This window comes from Bemisia tabaci, chromosome 5, assembly GCF_918797505.1.
Source record: "Bemisia tabaci chromosome 5, PGI_BMITA_v3".
Taxonomy (NCBI): Eukaryota; Metazoa; Arthropoda; class Insecta; order Hemiptera; family Aleyrodidae; genus Bemisia; species Bemisia tabaci.
In genome coordinates this window covers 47,461,373-47,486,252 of record NC_092797.1, presented here as the reverse complement: position 1 = coordinate 47,486,252, position 24,880 = coordinate 47,461,373, and the positions used below count along the sequence as shown (strand labels likewise).

The following is a 24,880-nucleotide window of genomic DNA, read 5'->3' as shown; positions in this document are numbered from 1 at the left end:
AGGAAATCACAGAGAACTGGGAAAGTCTTGAAACAATACGAATTTATTGAAATTTTTACAATAGTTTGAGTATTTTTTATGTCCATAAATAGCCATCCGAAAGGATTTGTTTTAGCCAACATTAGAACATTTGACTCATGCTCAGATAGCTTAAACGTTTTTGCCTGAATATTCAAGTTCATGCGTCCGCTGAAAATCCGTCCTCAGGAATGAGAAGACCTGAAAAAAATAGTTAACCACCATATTTAAAGAGACCTCTTTTAAAGGAATTTTTACCTTTATATGACCATGAAAAATTGGTAAAGGTAGATGTATTTATTCAGTTTTTAATCCATTTTTGTGTATTACATTCGAAATCGTCTTTTTAACCTGAACTTCTACTACAGCAAGGCTAGTAACATGTGGAGCAGGTGATAAACATGAAAGGCTGGCAGCAATCCCTTCTCATCCTCTCTCAACTTCTCCCACCTTGAGTCGCCGTTATTTTTTTATCCTAAGAGTCTCCATGAGACCCAATGGACGTAGGGACGTACCCTCCCTATAAAGGTACTTTACTATCCAAGTACCATTTTTCAATGGAAAAATTGGGATATATTGCAATTTTATCAGCGATAAAATTGCAAGGATCATCAACAACTGAACGATTATCCTCGATCTCATAAGGATAAAATCGCAATTTTATCGCCCGGCAATTTATAGCGATATTTTCGAAATCAATTTAATCTACGATAATTTATCGCGATTTCATCGAACCAAAAATTGCGGTGTGTAGCGATTTAATCGCCATATATCGTAATTTTTAATGCGATAATATCTCGATTTATTGCCACCGATATAATCACGAGAACCAACCGATGAATTTGCTATTTATCGCGATCACTGCGCTACTTGGGTATGGAGGGTTAGGTGAATTTTAATTGGAGTATAAAACAATGGCAAAGTTACACTAATATCTTAGCCACAGTTTACTGCAATGTGCCCTTTTTCAGAATGGCCCTTCGTATGTGTTAGATACGAATAAAGCAACACACGCCCATCATTTATTTTGATTATTATTGATGCGCTGTCTATTATTATTCAAGTAATATACTATTGAATCAACACATAAATATTTGAATTAGCTATTAAAGGAAGAACATCACCTCTATCAAGTAATGCGCACGAGTGTCGATTGAGCACAGAGGAGAATTTCACGAGCCACTGTCCGCGGCGCATTATGGCCCAGAACTCAAAAATAGAAGGAAATTAGTCGGTTAATGGCTAAAAGATCACGAAAGTATCGTTACTGGTGTTTTTTGAGTAGCTAATTTCGAATTTTATGTCAAATTGCCAAGACTTTAACACCTAGACTTATTAAATGTGGGTAAGTTAATGGCACGCTGCGGCGCGGCGTGCTCCCAGCGCGAAACACATTAGCGCCTACAAACCTAAAGGGATACTTCAAGCATTGCGCAATGCATGAAGTGGATTGCATTTTGCAAAAAGGAACCACTAGCATTGCAATGTTGCTAAGATTGTGCAACTTCTTTTGTCTTGGAGGAAAAACCCGATTATCCCTAGTAGTTTCTATTTTACTCGCTAAAAACTGTAAATTTAAGACAAAAATTACCATCTAAATTTCATAGTTTTTCACAATTTCCGCAATTTTATTGCAAAGGATGCAGTTGCACAATCTTAGCATCATTGCAATGCTAGCGGTTCCTTTTTGCAAAATGCAATCCAAGTAGCCTTGTAGGTTTGTAGGCGTCAGGGAGTGTTTCGCGCAAGCAGCACGCCGCGGCGCTTCCGGCGGGCGGGTGGTGAAAGATTTCTAGCGGGGAGAGCTCCCTGGGGCTCTTTAACGAATCAGCGACTTCTGTTAAATAGACAACTTCGAGTTGAATTAATTGTTTATTTTTTATTTTTTTTTTTTTTTAATTTCCGACTTTTAAAATTACAAACTGTTCGTGTGAAGCAATTAGTGAACTTTCAACGCTAGAAGAAGTGCAATAATGAAAGGCGGGTCGTGCGCCATGCGCGCTGCGGACGGCGGCTCTGAAATTCTCGAAAAGTTAAAAATGTTAAAATGAAATTCTTCCCTGTGCTCTGTCCCATGAGTGTTCCTAGTTCCGTCTATTTGAAGATCGCGCGCTCAAATTCGCGCAGGAAATGAGATGGAGTAGCACTGCTCTCTGGCGGTCAACCGCGACAAGTTTCTATTTCAGCGCGTTTTTCAAAACCTCCATAGTGTATACTAGGCGCGTGCGCGTACTCACACGAACACAGTATTGTGCGTCGTATGATTAGGTAATTTTTAATATAACTCATCGTTTAAGAGCACCTCGAAATCAAGGCACACTCCGATTCCGGATCTGCGAATTGCCGGGTCGCATTCAGAGGCGGAGCCAGCAATTTGACAACACCGGATTTCCACCATTTAAATCCATGCAAAATAATCGATTCTTGTCCAGAGGCGGGTCCAGCAACCTGGCAACACCGGATTTTCTCCATTTAAAGCCATGTTAAATAATCGATTTTTGTCGGAGCACTTGCCTCCTCTAAGAATCGATACATTTCCATAGGTTTAAGTGGAGAAAGCAACGTTGCCAATTTGCTGGATCCGCGAATGTTCTTGTCGAGCACCTGCCCCTCCCAAGAATCGATACATTTCCATAGGTTTAAATGGAGGAAATACGATGTTGCCAATTTGCTGTATCCGCCAATTGTCGCGCATTCATCGTCGTCCCTTAAAAAGCAGGGTGACCTCCCTTAGGAAAATCTTACCCGCAACGCAAGCTGTTATGAAACACGTGATGCTCCCAGCGATGACCGCACGGAAGGCTACTTTAGTGACGTTCTGCGTTTGTTCAGGACAGAGCGTCGACAGCGTTCCGATGAGACCGCCCATCGCTGCGGGGTTCGAGAATCCGCACAATGCAAATGTTGCGATCGCTTCAGATCTAGCCTGTAAAGCACATTAATATCAAATAAGCTCATGATATTTTATGATTATCATCACTTCATTAGTGTAGGTCCCTGTCCACACGAGCGTGGTTCGAGGAACTTATTCGACGAACTCAGTTCCCGGAACTTGTTCCTTGAAAGGAGGGATGCTGTCCACACGAGTTCGCCCAAACTGGAACCGGAACTCCAATAAAACTATACAATTATTGCAAAATAATAGATTATTACGGCCGCCAAAGTAACAAAAATAAATGTCAAGACATGTAAAGGACGTAAAAAACAAAAACAAACAAATACTTATCTAAAGAAACATATGTAGAAATCTGGAGTACGGGGGAAGTTCCGGGTTTAGGAGGAATAAGTTTTCAGCTCAGCTAAAACTGTTCCGGGAACAAGTTCCTCGAAATAAGTTCCGCGAACCGCGCTCGTGTGGACAAGGCCTATTATGGTGTACCTCCTATACATACAAACAGTGCTGGATCTACAATTTATTTCTATTTTTTATGCTATGATGCCGGGTTAATTTGGCGTCCAGCAATTTGGATCACCTCAGAGGTGAGAGAGGATTCAGGGATGGACCCCCGGAAAAGTTTAAAATATTTAAATGGAATTTGTTTTAAATGTTCTCGAGTTTTCTATCGACCATCGATGTCGAAGGAACAACACCACCTTACTGATAATTTCACCGAAAATGAGTTATAGCGACTTTGCCGCACTCCACAGTATGAAAGATGATGTTTTTAGTCATTTTCAAGTCCGTATGGGAGCGCTTTATGGACGCTGTAATGTTTAAAAATGCAAACCAAACTTCAAAGGTACAAAAATGGCATAGTTTTTACTTTGTCTTGTAAAATTGTCAGTATGCAGATGGGCGGTACTGTTCTTTACGGTTTCAGGACACTCCGTGAATGATTTCGTGTCCATGCACCTGTTTTGTCCAGTAGTTGACGTCTATGCGTGAAATAAGCAATAGTGACTTGGCCCAAACATTACATTTTAGTCCGTATGTAAATTTATATTGTCAATATCGAATTGAGAAAATTGAGAGAGAAGGAGGTATTGTTATGGTAACTTATTTTTTCAATGAAATGTTACTTTCTTCTTTTGATTCATCTTTTCAGATTGTTATAGATGAGTATTTGGATGTATTTCTAACCTTAAAATTTTCGATGTAAAATATACCTTATATATACCTCAATTTTTTTCAATGAAAACATTACTACTTCATTTTTAAAACGTGGCAAACCTTTTTCAAAGGATGGTATCGATATTAATATCAATGAGCCGTAGTGGTGTTTAAAGAAACCAAACAAAAATGAATGAAAGAGGAGAAAACCAAGAAACATGCAATCTTCGGTTTTAACACATTTGAACGTTTATCTTTTAGAGTCAAATACGTCCAATATTGAGCGTTTGGTTGCGCGCACACCACGCTGCACCACTTAAAAGCACATACTAAATTAGAAAAATGCCTGCTTCGGAAATCATTAAATCTGACACAGAACTACATTAATAGGTATTAATAAAACACACACTATATTTTCCTTTTTTTCATCAACTTATATGAGAATAATCTGTGCAGAGTGTGCAAACATTTCAAAATCATGAGTTGAAAAATGCTGACTCCGCGAGTTCAAATGTTAGAGCCTAACACAGAGCGAGCAGCGTGCTGCCGGCGCCTACAAACCTAACAGGGATACTTCACGCATTGCGCTATGCTTGAAGTATCCCCTTAGGTTTGTAGGCGCCAGTGCGCGATTTGCGCTGGCCGACCGCTAGCCGCGCCGAAGCGTGCCACGGGGCCTCAAGCAACTATTTCACAACAGAGGCGTTGCACAGTATCATACGAAATTGAAGGCGCTCCAACATATTAAGAATGGCAGGCATCCTTGAAAAGTACATTTTTCGGTCATATTTTTAGTAGAAATGTTAATCACTCGAATTTTTTCGCATGAATCTTCAAAGGGTTAAGTATTATAATACTTTCTAATGACTTATTGCTCTACTTCTCAATTAATATTATGTAAATTCCGAAAATGTGCTGTCTGTTACGCGGTGAAAAGTCAGCGAAACAGATAGCACATTTTCGGCCATTTATACATTAAAATTGAAAAGTAGACCGATAAATTGCTGAAAAGCTTTATAACACGTAACCCTGTGTAGATTAATGCAAAAAAATTCGGGTGATTATCATTACTACTAAAAATACATGTGACCGAAAAATGTGTTGTCTGTTAAGTACGGCAACAAAACTATTCCAGTCATCGTGAAACCACCCTTTAGTGAATTTTCTCTCATGTGATTGACGCTCCCCCATTTTTACCGATAATCTCAACGATACGTTTTTCTCCGTTGGACGAAAAAAAAAAAAAAAAAAAAAAAAAAAAAAAAAAAAAAAAAAAAAAAAAAAAAAAAACAAGCGAACCCTCATACTTCCAAGAGATTCAGTGGCGTGGCATGAATGATCGATTATCGATATTTCCCCATTTGAATCCGTGGTAAAGAATCGACTATTGAGGTGTTCGCTGCGAACACCCTGTTAATGGATCCTTTTCCATAGGTTTTTTAAATGAAAGATTAATTGATATATCGCAAAGCAAGCCACGCCACTGAAGACATTTTACATTTTCATCCAAGAACGTCGTGAGCAATTGCCGTTCGTATTTACATGTGAACTAAATAACTTCGAGTCTCAACTGGTAGGTGGACTAAAACTCCCCTGCCGAAAAAACGCCTGGATTTAACTACTGGAAAAAACAGTTGCGCGGATTAAACATCGTTGACAAAATGTCCTATAATCTTCTTTAGCCTTTGCCCCAATTTCTCAACCTTTTGTTGACTAAAAATGAAGCGGAAAATTAAAGAAAGAAATTCATAAGTAATCTCGTTCTCCTTGGTGAATAATTTTTCCTACATTTTGAAATTTGAATTGTCACATTTGATCAGATGTAAGATAACTGTCAATTTTTAGCGTTCTCTTCCCTTCCTCAACCCCCACCCATTTACTTTTTTTCAATTTTGGGATACGGCTAAAAACGCCCCCAACCGATGCTATTCCTCTGGAAAATGCTAAAGGAATTGAAAAAATTTAAACCCTGTTAAGTGAAAGATTATAGAATCAGATAAATCTGCTTGTCTAATAGGTAAATATTCGAGCGACCCGGTATGTTTATTGCCTATGCGGAGAGTTTCCAGGCGAACCTTAAATGACAGATATCTGTCCAAAGGATAACACATTGTCTTTTAGCTCCAACCTCCAGCGAACTTTGTGGAGCCAGATGAATGTGTGCTTTCGTAGATAGCAATTTGCGCTCCTCAGTAAGTTTGCTGCCGAAGCGACGAAGTTAGAGCTGCGAATGAACGATACCTACCAATAGATCCAGATCGTTTAATGTTTCAATTAGGTATAGCTTGTGCAGCGATATAATTGTGAGGTTTTCGAACAGACATTTCATTTGCGCTTTCAGGTGAGTTTGTTGCTTACCCGGCGAATTGAAGGAGAACTTCAACTGAAATTTATGTGTCAATCTAACCACAACATCATTCTTTGGTTCGATAAGAGCTGATGAAGCGATATAAAAATGTTTTCGAGCATAAACTTTATTCGCTTCATTTGCACTTCCAGATATATTTTTTGCCAATGTGCTGAGATTGGAGGCGAACTTCCGATGGGCGGTATCTAGTTGGTCCAGACAAGAGTTTCCTCTGCGAAGGTAATGCTATACGTAATCTAAATTTACTCAACCCGAAAAAATGGGTATGGACTTTCCCTCCGTAGATGAATAAGAAAAGAGTTCAGGAAAAGAAGTGAACAGAGAATAAAGCAGTTGAAATCAATCATACTAACCGATAACCTGTTTTCTCTCTTGAGTTCTCCTAGTTTTTCGTAGGCAATAAACTCATTCAAAGATGTTTTTATTCCAATCAATTGAGCGACTTCGTAGCTTTGGGCCGGATCGACTCCCATTATCAACGCGACTGGAATGAACATCGTTCCCAATATACTCTGAAATTGGAAAATAGGTAAGTTAGCTTGACAATCAAACGAAAAAAAAGTTAGGAAACTCAAGTCAAGTACTTAGTCAAGAAAAATACAAGTATGTCTATGTTTCCAAGCAGCATTTTAACTTCCAATGCTCTACAAGTATCAGATATTTTCAGATTTTTTATTTTATTTTTTTCTGCTGATAAAATAGAGAGAAACATGTGTCGACGGCGCGGCGTACCTAAGTCCACAATCACGTATCTTGTCGGCAGTGTTTGAAAATCTTCGCCTCTATATTATTTGTTTAAAGGAGAACAAATTGACATCATTCCTTGAAGTTTTTCCACAGAGAAAAAAGTCACGGCAGTTTTAAAGAATTGTCATTGAATAGTTTTCCATTCAAAAAATAAAGTATGACAGGAGGTCTGCGACGTCGCAAACCGAGTTGGGAGATTGCTGACTTACACCGTCGTAGTGCTCTAATCTTGTTCCTTTATTTCTGACTTTCATGTTTATTATTATTTGAGGCTCGCAAATTACTAGCAATTGCTAATTGCTCCGCGACATATCCGCCACATACACCATGGGTAATCCCAAAAAAACACGATAATAGTATTGGCTATGAACTTACACCATCGATATGCATTAATTTAGCTGCTGCACTGTTGTATCAGTTTATAAATGATGCAACTATTCGACCTCCATGACCATGCTAGGAAGTATCCTTTCACAATGAAGGCGTTTCTAATGCGTTCACATTTTTCACCAATGAATTATCTCAAACAAAATGGTCGAAAATAATTTTTTATGTTTAAAAAAAAAAAAAGTCTTCAATTTAAAAAAAAATTGAGATGAAGCATTTGTTTCTAAAATCAAAGACAATTTTGATTTATATTACGACATCTTCTGCACCAATTTACTCGCCGCAACGGGAATTCTGCAAATTCAAAGGTGGAGACGAAATGTTCGCCTTAATGACAGATTTTCTTACTTCTCTTACTTGCTGTGATACTTACTCCCATGCTAAGTCCCTCGACTCCAACTAGAAGTCCGAGCCACCCAAGGCATCCGTTGACGAAGGTGGCAAAAGCAACGAAACAGAGGACTGTCGCTACGATCCTCAACACAAGCTCGATTCCGGCTGCCGCTCCCTTACAAGCAGCTTCAATCACATTCGATTCATCGCTAAAACCAACCAATAGTCGAATCTTATAATTTTTACAAGAGGAGTGAATATCCCTTGGGTCAGGGTTTTCAATCAATCGGAATCCTGGAGATACCTCAATTTCTTGATAGTCGTTTTTTTGTTGTTATTTTAGTTTCATCATCAGTAAGTATGCAGAACAAAGGTATCAAGAAAAAATCACAGTTTTTCGCGGATTAATGGGGCCTACTCTTCTCTCATCAGGCTCATAACATATTTAATACTAAATGAGGGGCTTGGAAGACAAGGCGCATAAGTGCAGTTTTTGAAAAAATTGAGATATTAATAGTGTTAAAACTAGTCTTAATGCATATTCTATGAAAAATTCGCCCCAAATTCCAATCTTCACGCATTAAAAAGTCAGTTTGAACTTTCTTTCCCCCATGAGAATCGATGTTATTTCGAAACTTCAAACACGTAATTCTCAAATTAGTAAAAACTGCACTTATTCGCCCAACGGCACAGACCAAGAACGAATTTACAGTCTGTTTACCTGGGGAAAATTAGAAGCTAAGGCCTTCATTGTTATTTTGAACCGCGTTAAAATCGATAAACATGCAATTAGAGCGAGGTCAACCATTCATGGAGACACTCAGTGTCTAGTTTTGTGACAAACATTTTATTTAGAATAAAGATAATGGGTCAATGCAATAATCTTAGGAAAAACCACTTACTTCGACTCCTATTTCAAGACTAGGCACCTTGATTACCAAAATTGCTTGTCACGGTTTACTGCATAATTTCCCTATCATTGGAACCTTGAAAGTTCCCAATATATCTTAAAAATGGACAGACAGTGGTGGGAGAAACTTTAGTTTCTAGATTTCAGCAAATGAATTAGGATGCAAAGAGCTATTCTTTTCAGTACTGGCTCCTCCTAATCGACATTCGAGTAAGTTTTATTCCTCATCTTGGCCTACTATATTTATAAAAATTGGGCGAACGTTTTGACGGCTGATGACTCGTTTTTGCGGTCATCATGATTCTTCAATAAGCGGCTTGATTTTTTTCTCCTAAAAGAAAAGTTTTGCATGGGACTTTTAGACCTCTCAACAAAGGGCTTCCGTACGTAACGCTTTTGGAAGAGGAAGGAAGTTTTTAAGTGTATTTGTTCAAGAACGAAATTAACTTTTTTAATGTGATAATTTGAATTCTGTGCTGCATTGAATGAGGAAACCGATGCGAATTAGTCATTAAGGGTATGATTTTTACTCTGGGTAAACTGGGCCCTATTCATTTTATGAGCAAACTATCAGGACTTCAAGTATTCTTAAAAAAGATTAGAATAATGAAATGTGGGTAGGAAAATACATGTGCGTGTCTGTGCTAAAAAGGATTTGAAAATTAATAAAAAAAAAAATAACCACTAATGAGCACGTAAAATTTTATATTCATATTTCCTCTACATTTGTCGCAAGCGATTTGCATGGAGCTTAAATTTTGTTTCGCAGTAAACCAAATCGCAGTAATGTGTCTCGGTATAATAAAAGTGAGATGGGTAACGTTTTTCATAAGAACGGTCATCCGCTTTGAGCGCCTTCAATTTGTATGATACTCTACGCTTTATCACAGTGTTAGTTTAGTTGCCTGATTCAAACTTAATTACAGGGTCACGGATTTCAGTACACGCTTTACCGAGTGCACCGGTCTTTACCATGTTCTTACTAGGGAAAAAGTGTCTATTTACATCAAAGGGAACTAAATCAGTACTCTAATCGTGTTCCCTTATTACTTCTGAAATTTATGTTTTTATATGCAAGTATATGATCATTAGTAATCACACTTAGAAAGTGCGACATATTCACTTCATTTGCATACTGCTCTTCTTAGTATGAATTCGTCCTTAGAGCTTTAGAGAAAGACAAGAGCTCACAAAACTTTTTTTTTTGCATTTTGAACACTGGAAAAATAAACACATTGAATCTAGAGTCCAGACTCTTGAAAACATTGACAAGAAAAAGGACTCTTGATTCAATCAGATTTAAGCTAAAATCAAAAGGAAATCCGCTTAAACTAAGAGGCTTGGTTCTTGATTTAAGCTTAAATCTGATTGAATCAAGAGTATTTTTTCTTGTCGATGTTTTTAATAAGAGTCTGGACTCTAGATACAATGGGTTTTTTTTCCAGTGAATAGAAATAAAATCAACGATTAACACAAGTAAGGAAGAGAGCTTCAGATTAGAACGAGTACCCTCCAAGTAATGTTTTATTTTATTAATTTTTGGAGCAGAATTGATGCGACTAATTGAGCTAAAATATAAATGCCGTCATATATGGGATTTGATTGAAGTTCTTACTCCGAAACTGCTCAATCCGGGGGAAAAGAATTATTGCAGAAGAATTTATTTTTCGGTCAAATGCATCTCTCAGATATTTCAGAGTCAGGGAACAAGGATCTATTGCATCATTACTCATAAAAATATTCACGGTACAATATCTGCGTGTAAGGAGTTGTGAGCCCTAACCCAGTTTTTGATGGCTCTACAATTCACGTAAAACTCCAGCCGCACTGTAAAGTGAACGTTGATCTCAAGACTTTAAGGTTTTTAAAGTTCGTAATAAGGACTTAGGAGGCTCTAAGAACCTTAAGGATCTGACTGACCAATAAAACTTCTTATACGATCAAAGTAGAACGTCAAAGTGGAAAAGTCGGTGGAAATGATGACCTTCAAACTCCGACAACTTTAGATGCACCTATTATAAAATTGCATATTTTCTCTCGTCCAAGAACATTTTCCTACATAATTTTTCTGGACAAATCCGAGTGTCTTCTCACCCTCGACTCGGTTGCATCATTTTCCGGAGGCGTCCGACGCCGCAAAACGACGCTCCTAGGGTTCCGTACCTAAATTTGATTATGCTGAGCCTCTCTAGAGATCATCAGGATGGCAAAATGCAGGAGTCACTTCAGAGACTTTAACGCAGGGCAGAAAAGTAGGCGTACGAACAAACGCGACTTTTCTTGACGCATAGGGACCATTTTATTTAAAAACTTGTTCTTCCTGTACCGCACTAGAGATTTTTAGGTTTTTAAAAGGCACATGTTGATCCTTTGCCCGAAGCTTTTAGTGATGAAAAACGCGATTTGCAATTACTGCGACTCATTATGGCTGCGAATTTGCAAAAATTTGTGGGAAGGAAGAGGATTTGTAAAAAAATTGTGGGGAAAACTATGCTTTTCACGTGAAAATACGCAGAAAGTTGTGCCCTTGAAAAATTTGTCAGACCTTTGGCGGCAAATCTTTGTGCCTCGCGTGCCACTTCGATTAGCGAAAAATGCAATTTGCAATTGGTACGACTTATTACATTTGCGGATTTGGCCACATTAAAGTATAAGTAAGAGTGTTTATCGGAACATTTTTGGAGGAAAACTGTGCGAATCGCGTGGACTTATGCCAGAAGGTGTGCATTTAGACATATTCTCAGACTTAGCCGAACGCGTTCATACCTCACGCCTTACGGGACCTGCCAAATCGCCCGAAACCGCAATTTCAGCTCAAGTCGATAATAAAATCTCGGAACCTCGAGGAAATGAAAATTATTCGTCAAGCTTTTGCATGGGCTTAAAACATATCGACGGTGAAAGTCGGCAATCACATAACTCGGTTTGCGACGTCGCAGACTTCCTGTCATACTTTATTTTTTAAACGGAAAACTACTCAACGGTAATTCTTTAAAACTGCCGTGATTTTTCTTCTATGTGCGAGGAAAATTCTGCAAAAACTTCAAGGAATCATGTCCATTTGTTCTCCTTTAAAAAAATAACATAGTTGCGGAGATTTTCAGACACCGCAAACGAGTTATGTGATTGCCGACTTGCACCGTCGATATCCCAAAAATGTGTTAGACACTGGCCGTTTTTTAGATCAAGCGTTGGAACAATTTGGAGGTACTTCCAACAATTTTTGTTGTACAAATCGTGTCCTAAGTGAAATTTTGGTGAGAAAATATACATCATATTGCATGAATGCGTATACCTCATATAATGGTCCATTCCGCTGATTTTGATCTCTCCAAAAATACAATACTTGTGAAACATTTAATCAAATTGACATTTTAATTTCCGATTTTTTTTAAAGGATCGATTACCTATTTTTGGGCCATGCATTACATTAAAACATCCTGTGCATGTTTTAGTTGCCTCTTGTTTTCTTTTCACTTATCATTTTACCCTAAAATACGGCAGGAAGAGCTCTCTTTTTTCTGTAGTAAATCCATGCCCTCCCAATGTTCATCACAGAAATAAGTTCCAATCGGTACTAACGTAACCTTTTTGTGTTTGCAGTTTTCTGTTCATCTTTCCGGGCGAAAAGGAGAGTTTTTTTTTATCAAGATGAGGATTCGTTGCGTATTTTTAGTCGTCGTCACGGTCATCATTGGTTCAATATCACTATGTGCCGCAAAACCAATCGAAAACATTGACAACATTGTTAACATTGACACCAATCGTCATTTCGTTGTTTTTGATCCGTAAAATCTCGGCGATCTCAACTTGACAAAACTTAAAAATGTATGTGGACGTTAGGCCCAATTTTCCCTATTCCTAGTAACCTCTCCACGGGCCGGTTTGCCACAAAATTTTTAACTGACTATCGCTGAATTTTTAGCACTGATTTCGAAAATAACCTTTGTATTTCTGAATCAATTCGGTTTTCCCCAGAAAAGTTAGAATTTTCCTCAAGAATCGAGCTTATCTAGAGAGAATGCAATTTCCCAGAAAATCTATGCACGATGGAGAAAAATCAAAGTCATTTTTGGATTCAGCAGCCATAATTAATTGGTAATCAAGTATCTTATGTTTATCAAATTTTCCGCAGTGGTAAACACTGATGAATAGTAATAAAATAACCTCTTTCAAAATTATTAGTTTTCCTTATTTTCTGAAAAAGTTCACTCGACTTGCCCCTCTCCTACTGATAACATGAGATGAGACGTCCCAGTGGCGTAGCGTGCTTTGCGATATATCGATTGATCAGCCATTCAAGCCAGGTGTTCGCAACGAACGCCTTAATAATCGATTCTTAATCATAGCTTCAAATGGGGAAATATCGATAGTCCATCATTCATGCCTCGCCACTGCAGGCGTTCCAGTCTTGCACCATAAATCACGACACTATCTTAAAGGACTCAAACAAATTTTCACCGACGGAAGTAGTTATGCTAAAACTAACACTATTCATTGAGGAATAAAAGCCCCTACATGAAAATGATTTGCAAACTCTAGTCTTAGGTCGTTGCACCTGTGACGTAAGGGCGTATCTCAATTTCCACGTGAGCCCTGTGCTCCATACTACCGCGCTTTGGAAGAACGCCGTATGAATATTCGAGAGTTGCAAAATTTTCGTCAATAAAATGTTTATTTTTTAGGAAAGTTATGGATATTTTTCCTTGAACTTTTCAGGAACTTTAGGTGAAATTGTAAGCAATATTATCTGAAAAATTGGAAGGAATATATTCATAAGTTTATCAGGAAATTCGTGTTTTATCAATCGAAATTTGGCAACGCCTGAAGGCTCATACGGCGTTCTTCCTTAGCACGGCAGCATACAGCTCTATGCTTTCCGCGGCTCTTATGGAAATAGGGATACGATCTTACGTAAAAAGAGCGACGCAGTCGTCACTGCTAGCTGCCCACATTAAATATGGAATTTTCGAAAGAAATGCGCTTTTTGAGGTGGAACCTACCTTTTAACGTCAGCAATATTGTCGACTGCAGTTGTGGAGTGTTCAGTCTCCGGGTATATTAGCTTCGCGTACGATAGCGCAGCTGGGGCAGACATGATGGATGCCGTGACTATGTGTGCGGGATCGACACCAACCGATATGTATGCGGCAAATACAGAGCCTATGCAGAAAAAATAAAAAAAATAAAATAAAAATAAAAAATAAAATGATGGTCTGGGAGGGTTCCATTTATTATACGAGTAAAAGATAACGTTGAGTTAAAAAATTAGGTTCAAGTCACCGAAAAAAAGAAAATTAGTGATTTCGTCAATTCAGGCACTGCTTCTTGAATTTAGCTCAAGTGCATGGACTGTATGCTACTCCGAAAAGAGTGAGATAACTGCTGTTCTAAAGAAAAGCGCCGTATGAACATTTGGATGTTGACTAATCCCTCCTAATAAAAACAAAATCTTGTAATTTGCTCTGAAGTGTATGAATTGATCAAGGAAAGATATTCATGACTTTCCTCAAAAATAACTATTGGCTGAGAGGACATTTGACAGCATTTGCATGCTCATAAGTCGTTTTTCTTTAAAGTGCGCCGTATGGGAAAACGCCGTATGAACCTTCTGGCGTTGCCAACTTTTCTTTGACAAAACATGAATTTCCTGGTAAACTGATAAATATTTTCCTTCCAATTTTTCAGATAATTGTGTTCGCAATTTCACCTAAAGTCCTTGAAAATTTCAAGGCAAAATATTCATAACTTTCTTCAAATGTAAACATTTAATTGAAGGAAATTTGGCAACTCTCGTATGTTCACACGGCGTTTATCTTATCTTTAGCACGGAATAATAGCTCCAAGACTCGACTTCAAATGCTCAAAAATATTCGTTGCAATTGGTCTCAGTGGTGGCTGAAAGAATGGGTCACTTTGGGTCACTTGCGTGTTACACATAATTAAGTTTGATCATTTATTTGAAGAGTTAAAGAGACGGGCAAATAGGGAACTATATTGAATCTCAGGACAACTACATAGGTCTGGTGACAACATGAATTACCTGCAACGGTTGCAAAACCACCGGTCATGACAGCGTGGATCTCAGACACCGTTAAATATTTTAAATACGGCGTGACCAGCAATGGTGCTTCATTCTGAAAAATAAAAATAGTGAAACAATACATTTAATCCATTGTTTTCCTTCCAATTTTCAAAGATGTTGCTATTTAGAGCAGCACATATCGCGGTCTTTGGGAAAGTAAAGTTATGAAAGCGTATAATATGACATCAGAACGAAGGTAGATACTTTTAGGTAGAGGAAAGGATTTTTAGAAACTTAACTGAAGAAAAGACAATTTTCGGGATGGGCGAATCACTCGTAGGTTTTCTACTCCTGAATGTCATCTCGGGCAAACGACGTACATCTTTGTCCTATAGGGAAACTTTCCCGCGGTAAAGAAACCTGAGAGGAGAAAAAAAGAAACAATTCTATGTCTGTTTTTTCCCCTTGATTTCTTTTTCTTTTTCTCTTTTTCAAATTGGACTAGACGTATTCAGAGGCGCCATCCTCGTTTTTCACATGAATATCTTTCATGCATTTGAAAAATTGCTCGATTTGGTCTTCAAATTTCATACCTGACGCGTGGTCTCCGAGCGAGTAAATATTGAAAGTCTGAACAGAACGGTGAGTAAGTATAGAAAGTTTGAACATAATAGTGATTTTAATCCTGAATGATTAAAGTCCCTTGATCAAAGCTTTAACAGTATTGTTAGTTTCAGAGAGGAGGAAGAAGAAGAAGAAGAGACTAGCACCAGCAAACCACGAAAACTTTTTACGACTCGGTGAACAGATTGCTCAAGAAAATGAACAACTAAATAACCTGAAAATTTAATTAATAAAACGAACCGAGACAGTCGATGCCAGTATTCAAGGTACGGCAACGTTCTATTTTAACGACGCACAGTGGAACGAGATAAGAAAAGAGGGCGGACTTGAAATTTTTGGCGAAAATTCCAAATTTTGATGTTTATTTCGTCGCAAATTCAATTTCAAAGGGAGTTTCTGAAAGCGAATTTTACGATAAAACTAATAAAACCACTCTTAAAATTATTTGTTTCATATTTTTGAAAATATAAGCTTTCAAAGTTCCCAGATATTTCCCGACTTCTTCTTTTGACTCGGTCCAGTGTGCGACGCAGTGGCGTGGCGTGCTTCGCGATATATCGATTGATCTATAATTTAAACCTATGGAAAAGGATCGATGAACAGGGTATTCGCAGCGAGCACCTTAATAATCGATTCTTAACCATAGGTTTAAATGGCATAACAAGCGACACATCGCAATTCACGCCACGCCACTGGTGACAGTCTCAAATTGAATTTTATACGGACTATTTTACATCGGTGTTGTTTAATTAGACGACAAATACTGAGAAAAATTGACAAAAATAATGAGGAAAATTACTGGGGCAAACTTACCATACCCAAGAAAACACTCGCGCAAGTGTAAACGGACTCGACGACTGTGGTATCCAGAATCGATTTGAGGAAAACCCCGAATATCAAGCAAATCTTTTGCATCCAGCCATAATAGAAAAGGATTTGCGAGATGAAGTTGAGGAAGTATACGCTACACAACGCCTATATAAAAACAAGAATAACAAAATAGAGTAGACTGAATTATTTTATTTTGAGTTTGGGTTTGAGTTTGAATGTAGCTCATTTTGAGCCAAATTTAGTTTTATCCTTTCTATGAATTGGTTTTTTAAAAAAAAATCACACATAGCACACAGCCACGGCACTGTAAAATAAATTGTTTCCGAGGAATGTTATCTACGAAGGTGTTTAGAGCCTTATTATAAAAGAAGAAGTGTAGAATCAACTTCAAGGATTGGCTATACTGAAGTCCATGCAGTCAGTCCCTGATGATCAAGTGTCTCAACGCAAAGTATCTATTTTTGCCCAGTCGTTCAACTGAAGGCGCTTGCCTGATCATTCAAACGCTCTGTCACTCATTTGAAGATACGTTCTGCCGCACGCCTTACTTTCCTTCACCTAGCCGAATAGGCAAAAACACTTCCTTCACGTTAAAACAGTGGCATCCCCTGTAATGGATTGATTTCACTGTAGTCATAAAACTTGAAACTTAAAGTAGCGAGAAGTAATGAGAACCGTCCAAATGCCAAATTCGTACTTGTATTGAATAAAAGCATAGCTTTCTCGCTCTGAAAGACACTAAGTATGACTTTACCAATGCCAAATAATGCATGATTAAAAATTTGAAAAATTGTCCGTTACCCGCTTGCGGTGATTTTTTATACAAGACGCGTTTCGGAGCTCAAAGCTCCATTAACGGAACATTTTTTAAAATTTACATCACAATTGACTTGTGGCGCCCCCCCCTCCCCCACGTAGTTTCCAAATAATGCATCATAGATAGACAAATCCCGGGTGAGAGAAACCATGACGTGCACTGTTGCGGTTGATGACATCAATCACATCATTATCAAAATGCTGTAGTTATCTTTCTTTATGTTGGACGTGGAATTTAGGCGGTTATTTTATTAATCGGTGGGTTTCTGTCATCAGAATATTACTTGATGAATGTAACCACTAACTCATTTAATTATGGGCAAAATTCTCAGGAGGTCCAGATGGCAGAAACATTCGACGGTATGACTGAACGTATTTAATTCAGAAGAAACTTTATCCATTCTGACATGAGCCCTGAGATACTTTAGACTACATGCATGTTAGGGCTCATCTCACAATGGATATACTTCCCTTTCATTCTTTAAATGCGCCTAACATGCAAAAACGAGTATCTCGTTTTCGGCGTTTCAAAAGCTCTCGCTTTCACTTAAATGAAATTAAATAATTTAAATACATAAATTACGACAGTAAATTAGTAGTGTCGTAAACTATGCTGCTTACTTTTGCAGTTTTACCATTGATTTTAGTCAATAGTACGTGTTTTCCGCAATCATATCCACAACGGTTATTTTTTTGTACATTACTGTTTTATATGTATAAACGATTCTTTTCTTCGAGTGAGCGAACTCGATCTTAAAAATTTTGAAATAATTTTCTGAAAAATAACCTGGAATGCAAAGACGGGAGCGGTTCGAATGAGCTGTTTTCCGTAGACAAACTCGGCACCGACATTGGCGAATTCGAGAAAAGCCTCGATCTGATGGCCGACGCATTCGATGATGTTCCTGCCCAAATTCCAGCGTATCACCAGGAGGCCCATCAACAGTTGAATGTAAATACCAACCACCACGGGGCCCCATTTGACCTGTGGAAACGGAATTTTATTTAGGTAAATAATAACTGTCACTTGCTCTGATAAATTCAAATCGCAAAGATTACACTGGACAGCCTCTCGTTTTGAGGGCTTGCTGTTTTGGGACTTTTTGAACATGCACGTCTACACATTCTCTGTTTAAAGAATAAGAACTTAAGAAGCACATTTAGACGGAAGTACTGAAATAAACTTACAATTCAACGCATTGAAATTGTAATTTTTTTACCATGAAATTGCAGCATTTTTACATCATTTGAAGGGCTTGAAGGACAAGAAGCATAAGTGGAGATTTTGTTTTTTCGAGAAATACGTGTTAGAAGTTTCGAAATTACATGGATTCTTATAGCGGAAAAAAAGTTCAAACTGACTTTTTAATGCTTAAAAATTGGAATTTTGGAACGATAGTACATTAAGACTGGTTATACTTGAAATAATCAAAATCTCAATTTTTTTAAAGATTGAACTTGTGCGCCTTGTCTTTCAAGCCCCTCATTTGGTCAATAAATGCAGGTTTTAAATTATCAAATAAATCAGTCCTATGTCTCAGATATAAAGGCAATTTGCAACGCAACTAACGCAAGAAGCAATTTACTACTTTCAACCAATAAGAGGTGCTCCTTCAATTGGTTGGTACACCGAAAAAATAATATGCTGTTTTAGCATCTAGGATGTCAAAAATGTGTCTGGTGATCCAAGATGCTGCTTTACTGCCCCGCAGTTGAATTTGCATTCACAGATGTAAAATAACTGCGGGGCAGTAAAGGCAGCATCTTGGATCACCAGACACATTTTTGACTTCCTAGATGCTAAAACAGCATATTATTTTTTTCGGTGTAGGCAACATACTTAACATGCAATAGCAATTTTATTGCCGGACAGGAGTCCACGTCACATGAGTTTACGCATTTTTAGACTGCGACAGAAAATCCGCTATCTTGGTTCTTGCATTTACCAACTTTACATGTAAAAGTGACGTCAGACGATCTTCTGCCGCAGTCTAAAAATGCGTAAACTTATTATAGGTACTTATTCATTATCCTTACACCTTTCACTGATGTCATCTATGACCGAAGTAGACGAATTTAGATCGTAAGAACATTGAGTTATGAGTTCAAGCCACGAGATTATTAACTCTGCTCAACAAAAGTGCCATGTCTTTCCATCATATTTCAACCCCATTTCTCAATTTCCCTACATCGATAGCTAAAGTGCGAGACACGTAACTCCGTTTGCGACCTTGCAGGTTGTAGACTTCCTGTGATACTTTACTTTTTCCTAGGAAAACTAGTGAATGTAATTTCTTGAAAACTTCCATGATCTTTCTTCTCTGTCAGAAGAATATTTCGCATAAATTTCAAGCCATAAAGTTGGCTTGTTTTTCTTTGAAAATAATAACATAATGGCGGAGATTTTGAAACATCGCAATGAAGATACGTACGTGGTTTCGAACTTTGGTCATCGATATATTTCATCTGGTCATCGGTGATGGCTGGATTATTTGTTCATACTTCGACTTTATCTTCAATTTTTCGTTTAATCTTCCAGCCATCAGCCATTCATCTGATGACCAGACTTGCATCTGATAGCTACATCGATTGTAGCCAGCCAATCAGGCGAAGAATTTTTGTCTCACTACCCGTGACGTCATCAAACCTATATAAGCGTGGGCTCTATGTTTCTCGAGGTTCTTTCATCATGACCCGTGTCCGGCACGTATGCCATACTCGCTCTTCTGACATATTTGGTGTGACCCTCTCTGTAAATCTTGTGATTTAAAATTCTTTACCCCTAATTCAACTTTTAGTCACTAGGTCAGGATTCGTCGGCAGAGTGCCTCGAGAGTTGCCAAATTTTCTTTGTTAAATATTTATTTTTGAGGCAAGTCATGAATGTGTTAATAAAGTCATGATGTTAGCGAAGCAAATTGCCTCACCTAAAATCGATGTTTTTGATGTATCTGAGTTCCATCTCAATTTTTGATTCTACTTACATGCCCCGGATGTTTGGAGAAAATAAATCCGATGAAAATGAAGAAGAAAAGACCGGCGAGAGAGATGAGTCTTCTCCTATCTGATGCTGTATCCACAATAATGAAAATCGTCAATGAGATCGTTATTGCAACCCAGCAACTCAACTTAATATACCTGTAACAGGAAAAAGGTACAGGTTTATGTTCTAGAGTCCTTTAATTAATTTTTTGCAAAGATCAAGTATGCTGGTTTTAGATAATTTGCAATTACTCAAGAAGCACAGTTTGCAATGAATTGAAATCACATGGTATAATTATTAATATTGCATCGAAATGTTGTGTATGTTGTCTATTCGATGATTGAAGGAGCTCCTTTTCTTGAAATTGATTTTATCCTCCCGCTTCTCATCATTACCTAACCAATGAAACGCAATTTGGTTGTTCAAAATCGGCATTCATCGATCAACAGATGTAAAAATATTGCAATTTCTTGATAAAAAAAATTGCTATTTTATCGCAATTATCGAATACTTATTTTCGTTGCCCTGTCCTACTTGGATTCCTATGTGAGTTACATGTGTCAATAGCCGGTCTAAAAAACAATGTTTCAGTTTCTACGTGAGAAAGACATCTAAATATAAGAAATACGTAATCAAGCCTCCTTTTATGACTTTTCTTCCGAATCTGGGTGAGCAGTATAGAGCGGAACATAGCGAGTTAACGCCTCAAGCCATCGCGCCTTCAATTTTGCAGATGCAACACGGTCATCCATCAAGCACGAATAGTTGTATCTCTACGCCGTCATCAACGCACGGCCTTTCCCTTACTCCATTTCCATATTGTGATGATTCCGTTTCTCTTTTCTCCTATTTGTAGCGGTGCGGTGCAGGGCTACGTGCGTGAGCAACACAGCTGAAGATGGGAGAGACGTCATCGGGCTTCTTTCTTTAACATTTTTTCAGAATCTGTGCGACACCTCATCGGCAGCATAGAGCGGAGCGCCTTACGCCTCACGCCATCGCGCCTTCAATATTGCAGATGCAACACGGACATCCAGCAAACACGAATAGTTGTATCTGTGCCCTGTCATGAACGCACGTGGAAGTGTCTCTTATTTTTGAAATTTGAGAAAAGTTAAGTGTATGTTTGCGAAATGCTGCAATTATTAGTATTACCTGAAGATAACACAGCTGTGTTTCAGTCTACCAATATTTGAGAGAAATGGAAGAATGAATGGCTTGAAGATGTTGTAGTAGAATATCGTCCAATAGAAAACTGTAATGATTAGTGTCATGAAGCCAGTGCCATTACACCAGTTTATGGGTTTGTCTACAAATAGAAAAGTTTGAGAGGTTAAAGTAAAGCAGTCTCGAGGTTCCTTTGTAAAAATAAACAAATAAACGAACAAATGAGATAATAATATAACCTCGAGGCTCCATTCCATGACTTGAGAACTGAAGGTGGATCCTAATATTTGGCGCAATATTTTTTACGGAAATTGATACCTAGATCGTAAGTTTCAGCCAATACAGGTATGCATTTGAAAAGGGAGATAGAGAGAAAGATAGAAAAAATCAGTTTCTTAGTTCATTATTCAGGCATACAAAAAGCACAATTCCACGAAAAAATCAAACTGTTGGTGACTACTTTTAAAATGTGAAATGTTATTTTTTAAGCCCAGGTTTATTTTTTCAAAATCAATTGCACAATCTTTCATTAATGTTTCTTATTCACTGTTTTTGAGTTTCAAATCTTATATGGCAGGATATTAATATAGCTTCTCGAAACCTAAAATTCAATTTTCCATTTCCTATTTCACTCATTGGCGTGGCGTGCTTTGCGATGTATCGATTGATGTACCATTTAAACCTATGAAAAAAGATCGATGAACAGGGTGTTCGCAACGAACACCTCAATGATCGATACTTTACCATGGCTTCAGATGGGGAAGTATCGATACTCGATCATTCACGCCTCCCCACTGATTTCAATCCCACGCATGACTGGACGACGAAAAAATTGTTTTGTAGTGTGATGAAAAAAGACATTGAAATTTATTTAGAGGTAATCAATACTATACTTACGAGTGTTTTTCCAATGGAAAACTACAGCGATAAAATAGACTATTAATGCTAAATGTAAAGACAGTCTTAGAAATTGCCCTTGCGTTTGACTATATTTTGATTGTAATTCTGATAGTTTCTGCCGACATCTAATGATCGTTGATGCAGGAAAACTTGTCTGAAATGAACAATGCGAAATGACTTTAGTGACACAATAGCAAAACACAGTAAGTTAGTCGGTGAAAAATGGTACGGTATCATATTCATTTACATCTTACCATCATTTTAATATGAGATAATTGTCAAATTCTGGATTTATATTAGGCCTTCATGTTAAAAGTCAGCGAATTATTTTTATTTTTTTACGTAACGATTTATGACTTGTAAATTAAAGATCTAAGATGGCATCAGAAATAAAAATTCTTGTTAAAGATACCGTTCTGGATGATTCATAGAAAAGTATGTAAAGACATAAAAATATTACAGGTAAAAATAAGTAAAACAATTACTTACACACTGGGGTAAAGTTTCATTAATATTTTCATCCTTTTTCTCTGGATGTGTCATCGACTTGATGCTGGATAGCTCTCCATCACAAGATGATGCCTCTATCTATAAACATGAATTTAGTCAGAAAATAAAAAGTATTACTAAAATTAGAAAATCGGAATTATCAATGGATTTATGAACGGTCATGGGAGGCATTAGCCCTTCTTTTAATTACCAAATCGGCATCCAAGAGGAAACGTTATTTTTTTTTGGGGGGGGGAGGGAGGGGGGGGCAAGAACCAATATTTACCACTGCAGATATTTAGGGAATGAGTTCTTTAGAGGAAAGGGGGTGTTCCCAAGTATTACTGGTTGAAATTTACTTTTTTGAAAAGCCCGATGGAGGAACATACTACTGCGTGATAGCGAAGAGAGCAGTGAGTGCATTTCTGTATGAGCCCAGAGGCGGATCCAGCAATTTGACAACACCGGATTTCCTCCATTTAAACCTATGCTAAATAATCGATTCTTGTCGGAGCACCCAGCCGGAGCATCGATACATTGCCATGGGTTTAAATGGAGGAAATCCGGTGTTGCCAAATTGCTGTATCCGACAATGTATGAGCACATGTTTTTATGTGTCTCAAGGTTCATCCCGGCTTTCACTTCCTGCTCTCTTCGCAAGTACGGCAGTATGTACATGCACACACGGAAAAAAATAGGGCAGTCGACAGAACCAGCGGCTAGTTAAAAATGCGCCAGCTACCGTGCGGTAGTTACGATAACTACCGCGGTGGAGGTCACAACTAACCCACTAATTATATCAACAACTATGGATGTTGATGTAACTACAGGGTTAGTTTTGACCTCCACCGCGGTAGTTATCGTAACTACCGTACAGTAGCGGGCGCATTTTTAACCAGCCGCTGGTTGTGTCGACTATATTTTTTTCCGTGCAACAATTTATGCAACAAGATTTACTCGAACATGAAAAAGCCACTGGGAGCTTTCCTGTTTCCGGCACCTTGGAAGAAAATTCAATTCCCAGCCCCCCCCCCCCCCCCCCCCCCGCCGCTCTCTCCGTGTGTTCGAGGTACCTTGATCGGCCTCGACTTCGGGTCATCCACTTCATATGCTTGTAAGGTCAATAAAAATGTATCTTATATGGCTTAAAAATTTGACCTGATGATCTTGAGAGTATTAAAAATGTGTTTGACATCGGAAACTGAAAAGCGATTTTTTTCTACGCCGAAGTAGCTTCTTTGGTGTACACAACAAAATTTGAATTTTCACCTTAAGGGATTTTTTCCGTTCTGCGTCATAAATTTCAAGCATGCCATTAGACTGGCCAATGACCGAGCATTAAAACATGCAGAAAATGAGTATTAACTTAAAATCTGTTTTCTTACATGTTTTGTGGAGATCTCTGTCGTTCGGTGTTCCATCCTCGGTGGCACACTTTAATATACAATTTTCCTTAAACTAACACCTAAAACTTAAAGTAAAATCACTCGAGATTGTCACTAAACGTGCCCACATTTCTTTCAAAACGATCCAGTCCGGTACAGCAGTTATTAATGAAAGAAGCCCGGAACTTGTTGCTGATTATTGACGGAGCCAAGAGCCTCTAGACTTATCTCGTAGGTAAGATTAAACTTCTGCCGACCAAGCGCGTAACCGAACACTTCTGTGACGCGCATAAATTTAAATGAGACTCGAGTGGTGCTTAACGTGTCGTGTGAAAAGACACGGGTATATTTTCGCAGATGGCAGTGAGTCACAAGTATATAATATGAGACGGAGATGGCACTTGTGAGGGACAGAACACCACACGTCCATCGCGGAGCAAGTAGCGTCGCTAAGTCATAATGGTCCGGAATTTCATCAGAAATATTTTTATGTGGGTACGTACAAGACAAACGTTTGACAGTGTTGACACAATCTTCAGCAATTTAAATAAATTCAATGGAACACAAGGAGGTAGCAACAAGAATAAAATGCGAAAAAATTACGTTTTCAAGGGTATTGTGGAACAATAGAATCAATTCTAAAGTTTTTATGAAACGTCAAACAGTGGTAGGGAAGTAAAAATGGACTGATTCAAGAAGGTGGCGTATTAACATAATTTATTGACAAAATTAGTTAATTGGTGCAATACGTGGTAAAAGAAAACATTAATGATGAGCTACCCATTGTGAATCTACTACCAAATGGCGTGCATCTTACAAAAAAAAAGAGAAAAAAAGAAAAAAAGG

General features: G+C 38.0%; 1 protein-coding gene across 1 annotated transcript; it reads right to left on the bottom strand.

The window, feature by feature from the left end:
• Window positions 1–22: 22 nt before the first annotated feature.
• Window positions 23–24,296, bottom strand: LOC109032336 (uncharacterized transporter YutK). The gene is made up of 13 exons (XM_019044409.2): window positions 24,035–24,296; window positions 22,650–22,748; window positions 22,158–22,314; window positions 21,249–21,402; window positions 20,095–20,248; window positions 17,898–18,095; window positions 16,277–16,438; window positions 14,858–14,951; window positions 13,818–13,977; window positions 7,945–8,113; window positions 6,791–6,949; window positions 2,764–2,944; window positions 23–219 (listed from the first exon to the last, which is right to left on the bottom strand). The coding sequence occupies exons 1-13, from the start codon at window positions 24,068–24,070 to the stop codon at window positions 179–181; spliced, it is 1,764 nt and encodes a 587-aa protein (XP_018899954.2). The 5' UTR covers window positions 24,071–24,296; the 3' UTR covers window positions 23–178.
• Between the last annotated feature and the right edge of the window lie 584 nt (window positions 24,297–24,880).